At 31.0% G+C, this 16,147-nt stretch overlaps 1 protein-coding gene across 1 annotated transcript; it reads left to right on the top strand.

Moving 5' to 3' along the window:
* Positions 1 to 3,543: 3,543 nt before the first annotated feature.
* LOC126656126 (protein DETOXIFICATION 29) lies at positions 3,544 to 14,456 on the top strand. Its single transcript, XM_050350610.2, has 8 exons — positions 3,544 to 3,929; positions 4,327 to 4,868; positions 7,310 to 7,396; positions 7,724 to 7,780; positions 7,879 to 8,117; positions 8,311 to 8,429; positions 8,531 to 8,617; positions 14,230 to 14,456. The coding sequence occupies exons 1-8, from the start codon at positions 3,612 to 3,614 to the stop codon at positions 14,317 to 14,319; spliced, it is 1,539 nt and encodes a 512-aa protein (XP_050206567.1). The 5' UTR covers positions 3,544 to 3,611; the 3' UTR covers positions 14,320 to 14,456.
* Positions 14,457 to 16,147: the final 1,691 nt, after the last annotated feature.

Below are 16,147 nucleotides of genomic sequence, written 5' to 3'. Positions count from 1 at the left end.
TTTCGTTCATGGTTGTCGTTTACTTCCAATTTGTTTCGTTCATGGTTGTCGTTTACCTCATAAAGATTCAATAATTCAGCAGTGTCACGGCCCTTCCATATTTTTTCTTGAATTACAAGCAAAAGACAAAGTATTTAATAAAAAAAAATTCTAAAAATTTCTCTCATTTTCTCACCAAGTTTTTTCACTCTCACATCTCTCAGAAAATTTATTTTCTACCTTTGATTTCATAAATTGAAAGAGGATGGTTTTTCGAATTTAAGCTATCCAGTTCAATAATTCTGCTATAATATGTAATTTTCTTGAATTTATGTGTTTTTTTAATTTCATTTTTATTTACATGTGTCAAAACTTAAATTATCCAAAAAAAAAAATCATATTTGTTCAGTATTCAAATTCAAGTTCATGATAATTTAGATTTTTATTTCTAGTGTTAAATCAAAGTGCTATTAAAACCTAAATTAACTATGTAAGTTTTCCAAATATAAATGGTATGCGAGTTTGTCTCCTTTATTGTTTCCCAAAAAATTCCGATAATTTCTTATGGTGTGTTGGTTATACTAATAGATCAGCTGTTAGAGCATCTCCATTGCATGTTGTATTTTTATGCTATTTTTAGCACAAAATAAGATAAAATGCTACATATAGCACATATTATTGAAATTTACTCCATTGCAAAATGCTAAACTAAATGCTAAATTTATAGTTTTATAAGTGATTATCATTATTGATGGCAAATCTGTAAATAATTTAGATATAATAAAATTTAGCATATGCTAAACTTTCTAACAAATTTGGCACAAAGTTTAGCATATGCTAAATTTAGCACATGAAATAGAAGTGCAATGGAGATGTGTTTTTTATACTAAATGCTAAATTATAGCATTGTTAGGTATTTTGGCACTAGAGTGGAGATGCTCTTAGGTTTACTTTATTTTTTATATTTTTATATCATTTAATTTACTATGAAGCATTTTAATTTTTATACATATAACATAATCTATTTTTACTTTTTAACAAAAAAAAAACATGAAAGAGAAAAGAAATAATATAAATGATTTTATGCTTTTTGTTTATTTATGCATTGACCCATCATCGGACTCTTTTTTTTCTCAAGTGTGATTAATTGATTTAATTAATACATTCCTATAAGAAGGCAAAATGCTAAATACATTCCTAAAACAATATTTCCAAACTCTTTACTCTAAATTTATAAAGTAGAACGTCCATTTGAAATATTAAATTATTATCAAATTTTTTAAAATAGAAGATCCATTTAACATTTCTAGAGAGTCAAATTGGAGATATTTTAACTCTTTTAAAAATTTATTGAAAATGCTTTTAATTTGACTTTCTACATTTAAAGAGCATAATCAATTTGTACAACACGTATCTTATCACTTATCACATTTTTTTTAGACTTCAAATACTATAATCTCAAAATTTAGAGATATAAATTAATTTTTCGCTAGTATTTAAAATGTTTCTTATTTATTCAAAATTTACTGAAGTAATATTCTATCATAAAAACATTACATTTTAATAAAACCTCAACCAACATTTACTTATTTGTAGTTTTCGTGACAACATCATAAACGAAATTGGACAATCAGAATGTGTTTGTAATCTTGGCTTCTTCTTAGATTAAGTTTTTTGTAAGAGACAATAATAGTATCGGCATTTGTCAAGAACACGAGACAATAAAAATCAAATGAGTAAAATCTTAAGTCCATGAAATTTTGTAGCTATATAATATCTAAATTTCATGTGATACTGACTATATATGTATCAATGTATCATGCTAGCTGGCAATTAGTTGCCCCCCGCAGTTATAGATTATGTCACGCCAAAAGAGAGATATTTATATGAACTAAATTAAGCATGTATGGTTATAAATTATTGGCAAAAGGCTCAAAAATGACCCTCATATATTCCATCCAGACTCTTAAAGCTTTTTTATATTTTTCGAGACTTAATTATGACCCTCATGTTAATGAAACATAATATTCACACCCCTCTCTGAAAACATGAAGGGTCATAATGCCTTAAGGGGGTGCAAATTTTATGTTTCGTTAATATGAGGGTCATAATTGAACTTTTAAAAAATATGAAATGGCCTCAAGAATTTGGATGGAAATATAAAAGATATTTTTGAGCCTTTTCTCTAAATTATTTATTAATTATATAATATGTGGTATAATTAAGTAAAAGTTATTAATAATTTACTCAGTTATAATACGTCTCTTGTAATAAATAATAAATAAAACAATTCATAATTATATGTGGTCTTTAAATTCATTTTATTCATATTTTAACTCTTCCTTTTCAATGATAAAAAAAATCATTACATTCAATCAGTGTTTTAAAAACCGAATTGGTGGACGAATCAGTGAGGCTATCGGTTCCCGGTTTAATCGATTCAATGACGTTCAACCAGTTTGATAAATTTAAAAAATTAAAAAGTTTACAATTCACCGGTTTTTTTACCGCTTCAACCTCCGGTTCACCGGTTCAGCACCCGGTTTTACCGGTTCGATCCGGTCCAAACCGGTTCAATTAAAAGATTCGATTTTTTATAATTTTAGATCGGATCACTAGTCAGTTTTCGGTTTAACCGGCCGGTCCGATTTTTAAAACACCACATTCAAACATTAAACTAATTAATGTTTTAGTTTAAATAAACAACGTTGATTCACTCGATCTTTTTTATTAACTGATATTTAAATTGATTTTTGAGATTAATAATTTTATAAACTATTTTTTTAATTATATTATTAATTATTTAGATTAATTATAAATATTAATAAGATCTATGCAGCAAACTGCTAGATTGTGAGTTTAAATCCTCCCACAAACGCTCCTCCTGCCTAATTATCAAAAGAAAAAATCACATGCTACCTATAGATATGAACTAAATAGTAAAATATTATATGGAAGATAAATTCATTCTTTTCATATTGTATTAAAAAAAAGTCATACCTATCTTGAAGCTCCTATTTTTTTTATCTGATTTTTTTAAGTTGTGTTTTTATTTAATTCTTACATTTATTTTGTTTTGATTTAATTTTAAGTCTTTTTTATAAGAAAAAGGAGCGTGCTAATGAAAAATTTAAATTAGAAAGCACAAGAACCAAATAAATATAATAATTAAAATTATAAGGATCTATTAAATAAAAAAAATTAACTCATTAACCTAAATCTACTTAATCATTTTTTACGTGTTAATGGTAACTGTAAATGAAACACACACGTATAAATTTCTTCTAAAAAGGGCCTATTAAATAAAATCCGTGAAGTATATGGATCTAATAATTACAAAACTTTAAAAAAGGACCAAATCAACAAATTAAAATGGTGAAAATATAGGGGCCTCTAGATGAATTTGACCCAAAAAAAAAGGGGATCATATGTTTCAGACTTTATATGACTAAATTAGAGGTACTAAAAAGTGAAGTAAATAATTAGCAGACATCATCAGAAATACAATAATCTCTTTGAAAAGGAAAATAATAATGTACTACAAAATAAAATTGAATGGACCCATATTTATATGGAAAAGATTACATGCATTTATAATCATAGACTTCATAGTCCAAAACACTCTACTTGAAATGGAGTCAACACAGCCTCTTCTCTCCGACCAGCCACCGCCACTTTCCACACCAACCACTGATCATACTTCTTCAGCTTCCTTCGTCCCCGACTCCGATGACATCCCTCCGATCACCAGCCTCAGCGATTTCTCTAGAGAATTTTATACAGAATCAAAGAAACTATGGTACCTTGCTGGCCCGGCAATCTTCACATCCGTTTGCCAGTACTCTCTCGGAGCCATCACTCAAGTCTTTTCCGGCCAAGTTGGCACTTTAGACCTCGCCGCTGTCTCCGTTGAAAACTCCGTCATCGCCGGCTTTTCCTTCGGCATAATGGTATCAACATAAACCTTTTTTTAGGGTTTTTGAGTTTCAATATTATGAACTTGCGATAATTTCTTGGGATATTAAACTTGAGAGAGGGTATTGAATCATACGAAAAATGCAAAATGGATATTGAATAATTTTTTTTGTTATAAAACGGATAATAAACATAGCGAAACGTTATAAAAAAGAGGATTTTCAGCCACATGTTTCCATTGATTGGACGAAAAATAGCCGGAAGTCATCTTTTTTGCAACGTTTCGCTAAGTTTGGATAGTATCCATTTGTAACGAAAGTTGTTCAGTTCAGTCGCATAGTTGAGTGCCCTTCCAAGTTTAATATCCTAATTCCTTAAATCCGGTTATTTTTAACGTTGTCTTGATTCTTGAATTGATCTGAAAATGTACAGCTTGGAATGGGAAGTGCACTAGAAACTCTATGCGGACAAGCATACGGAGCAAAACAGCTAGAAATGCTCGGAGTCTATTTGCAAAGATCATGGGTTATACTCGGCACAACATCGTCACTTCTATGCTTATTATACATATTCGCAGCGCAAATCTTGAAGTTCATCGGACAAACACCGGCAATATCAAACGCAGCCGGATTATTTGCTATATACATGATCCCACAGTTGTTTGCTTATGCAATGAATTTTCCGATGGCGAAGTTTTTGCAGGCCCAGAGTAAAATGATGGTGATGGCGGTAATAGCGGGGGCTGCTCTGGTTTTGCATACGGTGTTCAGTTGGCTATTGATGATGAAGTTGGGGTGGGGCCTGGTAGGGGCTGCGGTGGTTTTAAATGCGTCGTGGTGGTTTATTGATGTAGCTCAGTTTTTATATATTATAAGCGGAACTTGTGGTGCAGCTTGGAGTGGTTTTTCGTGGAAGGCTTTCCAGCATTTGTGGGGCTTTGTTAGGTTGTCTCTGGCTTCTGCTGTTATGCTTTGGTACGTACATTTATTTTGCTTTTGATTGACAAAAATTTATGGGTTAGGTGATTCAATATGAGCTATCGTATTCGATCGATCTATAATCTTTATTATAAAATGGAGGTGTAAATTGATTTTAAAATAAATTAAACATTTTTAATTTATACAACTTATTTTGTAAATGAAGAACGCAAATTTGAATGAACATAATATATAGATCGTGTCCAATCAATTTGAAAGAATCTTAATCTAAAATTTATACATAGATAATATTAGAATTAAAATTCTATAAAATCTATAAGGTGGTATTATTTTTAGATTAGAATTTCTATTTTATTAAAAATTAAAATAACTTCAAAATAAAAAAATAATGATTTATCGAAATAAAAAGTATGGCTAAAATTTCTGCATTTTTACTTTGAAAGTAATGCTACCCATTCTTGCATTTAATTTAAATAATTAATAATTTTAAATAAAAAATAAAAATGAAACTAATATTTTTTAGAGATCTATTGAAATTATTTTAAAAGTTATTTTTTCACCGTTTTTTTATAATATTTTATTTTCTTATAATTACATTTTTATTTGAACAATGATTTTTTAAAATATTTTTTACCTGTTAATAAGATATAGCTCAAATGGTAAATTATATTAAAGTGGTGAGTTCCAATTTTTTCTATAAAGGCCAAAAAAAGTTCACAATGATAATTTTTTTTACCTAATTTTGGAAGTATACTAATTATATATTATTTTTATATAATATTTAATTAAGATAAATAATATAACTTAAATTATTTTTGTACAAAATTTAATAAACGAAAAACTTGAAATTTTATTTTTAGTTAATACTTAGGAAAGGACACTTGCTTCTGCTGTTTGTCTGCTCACCCAAATAAAAAAGGGTATCTCAAATCCAAGGAAGAAACAAGAAAAGAAAAGTAGACAATGATGTGCAAAAAAAGCAAATTCATAAATAATAGTAATAAAAAAAAATCAAAAACACATGAGCCTGCATGGAACTTTGAGGAAGTTAAAATTTCTCATTTGAAAATATTTTTATTTTCAAAGATCTTAAAAATTTATAAAAGAAAAATATTTTGAAATCGTTCGTAAATAATTCATAAAAGCTTTCTTCTTCTTTTTAAATTACAATCTCTATAATCCACATTATCTTTTGTTATAAATTTAAATTGTATTCAAAAAAAATTTTTGTTTAATAGTATAATAATTTATTTGAAGATATATTTTTTTAAATGGTATCTAATATATAAAAAAAATGAATACTTCTTTACATTTACAAATACGTTTCAAGAGTAGAGTTAAGAGCGAAGACGGGCGATCACTCCTCCTTCACCGGCTAGTTACTCAGAGGGGTATTTGGCCCCCCTTTAGCAAAACACATCCCCATTGTTCTTAGGTGTACTTGTGAAGCTTCATAAATTTATCTATTAACGGAGAATAGACTGATTTGTTGGTAGAAAGGAGCTGGAGCAGATCTCGTTATGCAATATAGTTGTTGATGAAATTACAAATCTCATTAGCAATTATATTGTTAAATCTTGATGCAATAATAGAAAGGAGCAGGAGAAGATCTCATTATGCAATAGTATCCCATTAAGCTCTCAAAATGAATTTTAAATTATTAAATCTTTAGAGTGTAGAAAAAATTAATCATATAAGACTCCTGGTTAATAGAGTTCAAAAATATTATTACTTTTTATTAGTTATCTATTTTTTATAATAAGAAAGTAATTGTAAAAGGACAAGTAAATTTTATAAATATAAAATATTAGATATTAAAATAATAAATTAAATTACTAGAAACTAATTCACACAAACGTATAAATATTGAAATTTGATGGACTGCTAACAATCAATAAATCTCTCATATTTTAAAAAATAAAATAATTATTAATAAATAACAACGATAATAATATATAATTATATATTATCATTACAAGTACAATAGCATAAATAAATTAATATTTGATAAATTTTATAATAAATTGATACAACCAATATTTAAAAAGTAAATAATATAATTGAATGATTTTTTTTTCATATTTAAACTTAACAATAAGTTGTTTGACCCAATTCATTTTTTTTAAATAGACGAATAACATTGTTCATATGATCTAAACAATTGCTAGACATAGTCGAACGATGTTATGTTTGTATTGACACGACCATTAAGTTGATCATATTCATAATAACCTTGAATCGTATCAACGTATTGAACCAACACGATACGAATAAGATTCGCCAACCTATTTTGAAACCCTTAATAGATTTATTACTGTAGGTTAGGCATTGTTTTCATACATTAATTTTGCTTCAAGCTAGCTAGACATCTTTTTCATTATATTTTTTTTCCCTATAATAAGATTATTATTTAATTATTTATATAGCCTTAGTTACAAGATAAGGTTAACATTTTTGTTGTTGAAAATGACATGCAGCTTGGAAATCTGGTATTTTATGGCATTGATACTGTTTGCTGGCTACTTAAAGAATGCAGAAGTTTCAGTGGATGCCTTGTCTATTTGGTACGTCTAAATTGTATTTAACAAATGAATTTAATAAGGTTTCTTACTTAATACATTGATTCTGTTTCGTTTTTTAATTTTATTATTCCAAATTTAAAATTTTGATTGCATTTATAAGAATCATTAAGATATCCTCTTACATCAAATTATTTAGTTTTAAAATATTGCATTTTATTATTCGTTTGCCACTATTTTTTCTTTATCTGTTTGACTAACCTATTTATTTTACTTGTCAATTTTATTCCAAATTGAAATAATTAATAATTTCATTTTAGTGCCGTTTTTCTTAGAATATTATGTGCAATAACACAGTTGAATTGCTTGCAGCATGAACATTTTGGGTTGGACCGTCATGATGGCAATAGGAATGAATGCAGCAATAAGGTTTATTAAATTATTTATTATTCCCTCGATTCCGAATTAATGAATTTTTTTAAAATAAATTCATTTTTTAAAATGATATTTTTAAGTAAATAATGCAGTGTAAGAGTATCAAATGAGCTGGGAGCAGGGCATCCAAGAACAGCAAAATTTTCACTGGTGGTAGCTACATTTTCATCGTTCATCATCGGTCTAATTCTTTCGATCATTCTCATCCTTTCGAGAGAGAAATATCCGTCTTTGTTTTCAAGTGATCCGCAAGTTAAACAGCTTGTTAATGACCTTACACCACTTCTTGCTCTATGTATTATCATCAACAATATCCAACCTGTTCTCTCCGGTAATTTCGCCTCTTTTCTATATCCGACTTATTGCATGGATTAATCTGCAATGTACTACTAATGTATATCTTATACAGAATTTATAATTTTTGCTTTTAACATGTTAAATTCCGCATAGATAAGTAAGTTATTATGTTATATTAATTGCGTTACGGATATTTAATTTTTATTTTTATTTTTAAAATTGTGAAGGTGTGGCTATTGGAGCTGGGTGGCAAGGAATTGTTGCTTATGTAAACATAGGTTGTTACTATGTGTTTGGCATTCCTATGGGTCTGATTTTGGGTTACAAAGTTGGTTGGGGTGTAAGGGTAAGTATTTTTATTTTCTTCATCTAATTTCTTGTTCAGATTCTGCTCAAATTGTTAAATAAAAATTCAAAATCTTGATGTTTTGGCCTTTTTTTATTCAGGGTATTTGGTATGGGATGATGTCAGGAACTGTAGTACAGACTTGTGCCCTTTTTTGGATGATTTATAGAACAAATTGGAATACAGAGGTAAAAAGAAAATAACTCACATATCATTATTGCATAACTCCTGAGTTCTAAGCCTTTCAAGTAATGATAAGAAGAGAAAAATTGATCTTTATTGATATTTCAAAGATGAATTACAAAGACTAACTGCTTATGCTTTTATACTACAAGCATTTCACAGAAAGCCAGCTAACTATAACAGAATCTACAATTCTGTTAAAATAACTACCTCCTCATAACTAACACTGTTAACACCTTCACTTAACAGAAGCAATCTTAGCTGGCTACAGCTGTCATCAATCCACATGCTCCTCTTGTGATATGATGAGCTGGAAATGTACACGAGCTACTTGTGACTTGCTTACTTGAAGAACTTGCTGACTTGGATGACAGTAACTTCTGAGCTAAGTTACTGTGCATACTGGTATTACCCTCCCTTAAGCTTGCAGCATAGATGTTAATCATGCCAAGCTTAGAAATAGCTTCTTGAAATTGAACTGGAGCAAGTGGCTTAGTAAAACAATCTGCCAACTGACAAGCTGATGAGACTGGAAGAAGATGAACAACATTAGCTGTGATTTTTTCCCTGATAAGATGGCAGTCAATCTCAATGTGCTTGGTGCGCTCATGGAAGACTGGATTATGAGCAAGTTGAATAGCAGATTGGCTATCACTGTAAAGTAATGCAGGTTGAGGATGAGGAAGCCTGAAATCTTGTAAAAGATACAACAACCACTGTACTTCACAAGTTAGAGAAGCCAATGCTCTGTACTCTGCTTCAGAGCTAGAACGAGAAATGGTGTTTTGTTTCTTAGATCTCCAAGAGATTAAAGAATCTCCAAGGAAAACACACATACCAGAAATGGATTTTCTGCTGTCCTGACATGCTGCCCAGTCTGAATCAGTGAAGCCCTTTAATTGAATAGTGCCAGTAGAAGGGAAAAACAAGCCTTGGCCAGGGGATCCCTTGAGATACTTAAGGACTCTATATGCAGCAGTTAAATGAGCTTGAGTTGGCTTGTCTAAAAATTGAGACAACTGTTGAACAGAGAAGGACAAATCAGGCCTGGTATTGCACAGATAAAGAATTTTTCCTACAAGTCTTCTGTATAGAGAATTGTCTGGCAATAACTCACTATCAGAAGCAGTAAGTCTTGTAGACTTGATCATGGGAGTTGGAGATGGCTTAGCATCCAAGAGACCATGATCAGCAAGCAAATCCAAGCAGTATTTCCTCTGACATAAACTAATACCAGTACTGGATCTAGCCACTTCAAATCCCAAGAAATACTTAAGTTTTCCTAAATCTTTGATGGAAAACTGTTCATGAAGATAAGATTTGATGGCAGTAACTGCAGGCAAATCATTGCTAGCAATGATTACATCATCTACATAGATGAGTAATGCCAGAAAAATTGAACCAGTGTGCTTAATGAAGAGAGAAGGGTCTGCAGCAGCAGGAACAAACCCTTGATCAATCAAGGCATGAGTGAGTTTGGCATTCCATTGACGACTAGCTTGCTTAAGGCCATAAAGAGATTTTTGAAGTCTGCAAACCTGATTTGGAGCTGTAGATTCAAATCCAGGAGGCAATTTCATGTAAACCTCTTCTTGTAAATCACCATGAAGGAAGGCATTGTTTATATCCAGCTGAAACAAATGCCACTTATGAATGGATGCTAATGCAAGAAGAGATCTGATGGTGGTCATTTTGGCCACAGGAGAAAAAGTCTCTAAATAGTCAATTCCTTCTTGCTGTGTAAAGCCTTTGGCTACCAGTCTAGCCTTACACCTTTCAACTGAACCATCTGCTTTAAACTTGGTTTTATAAACCCATTTGCAGCCAATAGCATGTTTACCCTGAGGCAAAGATGTAGCAGTCCAAGTCTTGTTGATGTTGAGAGCATTAATTTCAGATTGCATGGCTTCCTTCCAGCATTCAGACTTAATAGCATCATTATAAGAGACTGGTTCTCTAACAACATCAAGAGCAGCAGTAAAAGAATGGTGTGTTTTTGATAAATGATCATAAGAAAGAACAGACTGTAATGGATGTGGTGAGGTGCTGTATGCATTGGCTATGAGTGTGCTGTGCTGTTTTGGTAAGTTTATAGTATAGTCCTTGAGATGACTGGGTAAGGTTTTGGTTCTAGTAGACCTTCTTAATTCAGGAAAGTCTGTCTCCTGAAAAATATGATCAGGAGAAGGGGAAGAGGGAGATAGTGGTGCTATCCAAGGACTATTCATGGAGGAATTTGAAGGTAAGGGTGGTGTATCAGGAACTGGTGGTCTAGAAGGGCCAAAGTTATCAAAAAAAGCAAGATGAGAATGTTCAGGCTGCTCAGAAGATAAATGAGTTGTATCAGTTAGAGATATAGCAAATGGAAATACAGCTTCATAAAACTGAACATCTCTGGACATAAAAATTTGCTGAGTTTTTAAATCAAACAACTTATAACCCTTGACTCCAGTTTGAAAACCTATGAACACAGCTTTGGTTGCCCTTGTATCAAATTTAGATTTATGTGAAAAAACATTTGTAGCAAAAGAAAGACAACCAAAGACTTTTAGATGAGAGTAGGAGGAATGTTTGTTATGAAGGATGAAGAATGGAGTGTTGTTTGAGATGAGAGGAGATGGAGTTCTGTTGATAAGATAGACTGCATGTAGAATGCATTCTGGCCACAGAAATAAAGGTACAGATGACTGAAAGAATAAAGCTCTGGCTACATTTAGAATGTGTTGATGTTTTCTCTCAACAACACTATTTTGTTGAGGGGTATAGACACAGGATTTTTGATGTAAAATCCCATGGAGATGATAGAAATGAGGCATATCAAACTCAGAACCATTATCAGATCTAATAGTTTTAATGGTTTTGTGAAATTGTGTTTTTACAAAATTGCAGAAATTTTGAACATGATTTCTTGCTTCTGATTTCAGTTTCATCATAAATATCCATGTGTGTCTACTGAAATCTTCCACAATAGTTAAAAAATACCTAAAACCTTTAAGGGAGGTATTTTGGCAAGGACCCCATATATCAATATGAACAAGTTCAAATAAAGCTGATGTATGAGATTCACTGACAGGAAAAGGCAATCTTTTTTGCTTTGAATAATGACAAGTATCACATACATCTGAAAAATGACATGAAATAGAAGGATCTATTTGCTGTAAGAGCTTTAATCTAGGATTAGACAAGTGTCCTAATCTAAGATGCCAGAGTTTTGATGTAACAGTTTTGTTTGCAGAAACTGCATTACAGAAAACAGTTTTGTTTATCTCTAAATGATACAATCCATTTTTCTTTCTAGCTAGCCCAATCATCCTCCATTTGCTCAATTCCTGAACATAACAGAGAGAAGAGTGAAATAAGAAGAAAATGTTTGGTTTATCAGTAAGCTTACTTACTGAGATTAAATTGAAGTTAAAAAGAGGAATATACAGCACATCATTTAGAGTAAGTGAATCTGTCAACTTAACATCACCAATGTGAGTAACATCAACTTGTTCTCCATTTGGTAGATTCACCTTAACACCAGATATAATCTTATAGGTAGTGAAATACTCAAGAGAGCAAATGATATGGTCAGTAGCACCAGTATCAATGATCCATTCATTTGTGAAGAATTTAGCAGCATTAAAACAGGTATGAGTAAGCTTACCTGTGTTGAAATCTGGTTTAAATGTTGCAGACAAAGTGTTAACATGAGCTGATGTTGCTCCTGCTTCTTCTTTATTCTGAATTAATGCCATCAACTTGGCATATTGTTCAGTTGTGAAAGGAAATGAGACCTTGTTAGGATCTATTTTGTTATTGCCTGCTGAAAAATTATCATGAGATGTGAAACTATTCTTTCCAGAATTGTTCCAATACTGAGGATCAACATTCTCTTCTTGGCTCACAAAGTTACTTTGCTTGCTTCTGAACTGATAACCAGGAGGATATCCATGCTTCTTATAGCAGATATCAATAGTGTGGTTAGTCATACCACAATAAGAACAAAGCTGTTTCTTTTGTCCTGGATAGCCAAACTTCTTGTTAAAATTTGGTGCATTGCCCAAAATTCCTCTACCTCTCACCATTAAGGCATTTGAATCATTCAACATTGATTGTGCATCATCATAACTACCTTCTCCAGAGTAGTTATTATTATTTCCTTTTGCAAGGAAAACATTAGAATCTGTGATACCTGGTTGTCCCAGCTGCCTTTCAAATTGCAGCACTTTTGAGAAAACCTTGTTAATAGGAGGTAAAGGCTCCATCATAGTTATCTGAGATTTTACTTGTGCAAAATTCTCATTAAGTCCTTTAAGGAACTTAATCACATGATCATCATCATAATACTTCTTAACTGTTCTTGAGACTCCACACATGCATTGATTCAAGCAAGTACAGTTAGGCACAGGCCTTAAATTGACTAATTCATCCCACAGAGACTTCAAAACTGTGAAATATTCTGTTACAGAAATATTATTCTGTTTCAGAGCATATATCTCCTCATACAAATCACCAATCCTTGTGGCATCACCTTGTGAAAATCTTTCCTTCAGATCATTCCATATGTCAAGAGCATTATCAATGCATGAAATACTTTTGGCAATGGTAAGAGATACAGATCTATTAAGCCATGAAACAACCATCGTATTACACCTTTCCCATACCTCATACATTGGATCAGTTCTTAGAGGAACTTGAATTGATCCATCCACAAATTTATACTTATTCTTTGATAATAAAGCCATTTTCATTGACCTAAACCAAGAATGAAAGTTACCTTCAGTCAATGGAACAGTTACTAGCATCAACGAAGGATTTTCTCCTGGATGAAGAAAATAAGGACTAGAGGTCATCTCCTCTGGTCTTACATCAAAGTTGCTGCGATTCGCCATTGTTGCTTATCTCAAGCTTTAAGAAAGAAGAAGAAGAAGCAGATCAGTTTTTGCGGAAGAAGAAGAATGAGAGCTTTTCAATGCTCTGATACCATGATAAGAAGAGAAAAATTGATCTTTATTGATATTTCAAAGATGAATTACAAAGACTAACTGCTTATGCTTTTATACTACAAGCATTTCACAGAAAGCCAGCTAACTATAACAGAATCTACAATTCTGTTAAAATAACTACCTCCTCATAACTAACACTGTTAACACCTTCACTTAACAGAAGCAATCTTAGCTGGCTACAGCTGTCATCAATCCACATGCTCCTCTTGTGATATGATGAGCTGGAAATGTACACGAGCTACTTGTGACTTGCTTACTTGAAGAACTTGCTGACTTGGATGACAGTAACTTCTGAGCTAAGTTACTGTGCATACTGGTATTAAGTAAGGGTATGTAGTTGGTTCTAGCTAAACCGAAACGAATCAATTATTTTTCAAAATCAGTTATTTTGTTCGGTTAATTTTTCTTGGTTCGATTTAGTTGATTATTTTGATTTACACTAAATTTTTTATATAAATGAAACCACATCGAAAACCATATTTTTTTTGTAGTATCAAAACAGCGCCAATCAAATTTATCGGTTCGATTAGATTTTTCAAGATACTGTGTTGTATATAAATTTGTAAATGAAGCAATAAAGAAATAAAAGCATGTGTAATTTGTTTTTTTGGTGAAATGTTGTGCAGGCTTCGATTGCTGAAGATAGGATAAAGAAATGGGGAGGAGGAGACATAGATTCCAAAGGGAACAATGTTGACAAATTAACCTTGTCATAGATCTGCCTTGAATATTGAATCAGCATAATTCAGTGCTTTTCTAGGCAGATTTATAATTTTTCTAAGCTTAATTATGGGTAAAAACTCATTGGGTATATTGAATGATTTGAAATTTGATGCAACGTTTCATCTTTTAATTTTTGTAGTGTCTACACCTTAATTTTATTAAATTCATGTTACAAACTATAATCATAATTGAAATGTAATGTAATTATTATATAGTTTTGGTTCAAAGTCCTTAATTTACTGGAAAAATAAAATTAAAGAAAAGATTAAAAAAAACTCTATAAGCAAAAGATACTTAAAAACAAAAGTAAGTAATCCACTTTTTCTTCACTCTCTCTCTAAAAAAAAAAAGCTCTCCCTTCTTTCTAAAACTTTTTCTTTATTTTAATCTTATAGAGGGTGGGAGAAGGTGATTTCCGATCTTAATCGGAAAATCATCTTCTCTCCGCCCAAATTATTACTATTTGTACGGCTTTCTTTATATTTATGTCTTTTTAGATTTATAAATTTTTTTAGATCTAGAATTTTATTAAAACTTGTTGAAGTTTTTGTTGAATGTTCTTGATGATTGAAGGTGTTGTGAGGTAAAAATTTATCTTTTTGAAGATAAAGATCGGAGAACATGAATTTTCAAGAGATCTAGCTTTCAAGAATCAAGCGGTTTCAAGATCGTATTTTCAATATTTATGTATTTGGGTAACCTTTTAATGGTTAGAAAAGCCCTATTCGATGACTGTATCAAACAACTCTCATCATTATTCTAGATTAGCTCTTCAATTTGTTGAAGAACTATTTATTTATGTAATTTTCATTTTATCAATGGAAGTTTTTAGCCTTTGAGAAAAAAAAGACATACTTAAAAGCCAACATAGTGAGAACAATACATGTTCATGGATCTGGATAACTGTCTAACGGGTGTGGACATTGTTTTTCTATCTCAAGCCCAAAAAAGCCAGCAATTTTATAGACGAACTCGGATTTTCTTTTAAATGAAATTTTTCCATGCAAGTCTGCTCAAATACGGTTGAGACCGCATATTTAGAGCCTAAAAGCCGGATTTGAGTAGTAAATATAAAATCTCATACCAGACTCCGGCCGAACTTGAATTTATATAAAATAATAATAATAACTTTTCAAAAAAAATAATAATAAAAATAATAAAGCCTGGTAGGTCTAGCTCGAAGCCATCCCGTGAACAGGTTTAGTCAGAACTCATAAATATTTAAGCTGCTCTATAGTCATAAAAAATTACAATACAAAAGGACCTAACCGATGACTTCATCTAACAATTTTGTTTGAGCCTTATTTATTTAAAGCAAAAATTAATGATAAATCCTTGTGATAGAAAATTGATAAATTAGAAATGAGTACAAATTAGTTCTTCGTTAAATATAAAATAGTTATTTTAATAGAACATAGTTATATTATTTATTATAAAATTATCCTAAATCAATAATTATTATTCTTTTCAGTTTAATAATTGATTTTTGTTTTAATAATAAAATTGACTACAAGAGTCTCGAATCGACTAGAAAGAGTCTTAAAAATCCAATTATAACATCGAGTTACATAAACTCAGCTGTATTTTAACTGCTTAAAGTGCTATCCAAAACAGTTTATTAGGTCAAATTTGAAAAAACCAAAATCACCTCATACGACGGTGGGTGTTGTTGGCCATTGTGATCAATCCGTCTTGTTGGTCTATGTAGGGTGGCTTGCTGAAAATCCAAAATTTTCACTTGATTCAGGATGTATGAATGCTCATTGGCTAAGTTATTTAATTGCAGTTCCATCTGATTGTGAAAGACGAGCTTATAATTTT

This window comes from Mercurialis annua, linkage group LG7, assembly GCF_937616625.2.
Source record: "Mercurialis annua linkage group LG7, ddMerAnnu1.2, whole genome shotgun sequence".
Lineage (NCBI taxonomy): Eukaryota > Viridiplantae > Streptophyta > Magnoliopsida > Malpighiales > Euphorbiaceae > Mercurialis > Mercurialis annua.
Note: the sequence above shows the minus strand (reverse complement) of the source record. Positions and strands in the feature narration are given on the sequence as shown.

Coding starts and splice junctions, on each gene's coding strand:
- LOC126656126 (XM_050350610.2), top strand. CDS start 3,612: ATGGAGTCAACACAGCCTCTTCTCTCCGACCAGCCACCGCCACTTTCC. Junction 7,781..7,878: donor GGAATGAATGCAGCAATAAG/GTTTATTAAATT, acceptor TAAATAATGCAG/TGTAAGAGTATCAAATGAGC. Junction 8,618..14,229: donor GAACAAATTGGAATACAGAG/GTAAAAAGAAAA, acceptor AATGTTGTGCAG/GCTTCGATTGCTGAAGATAG.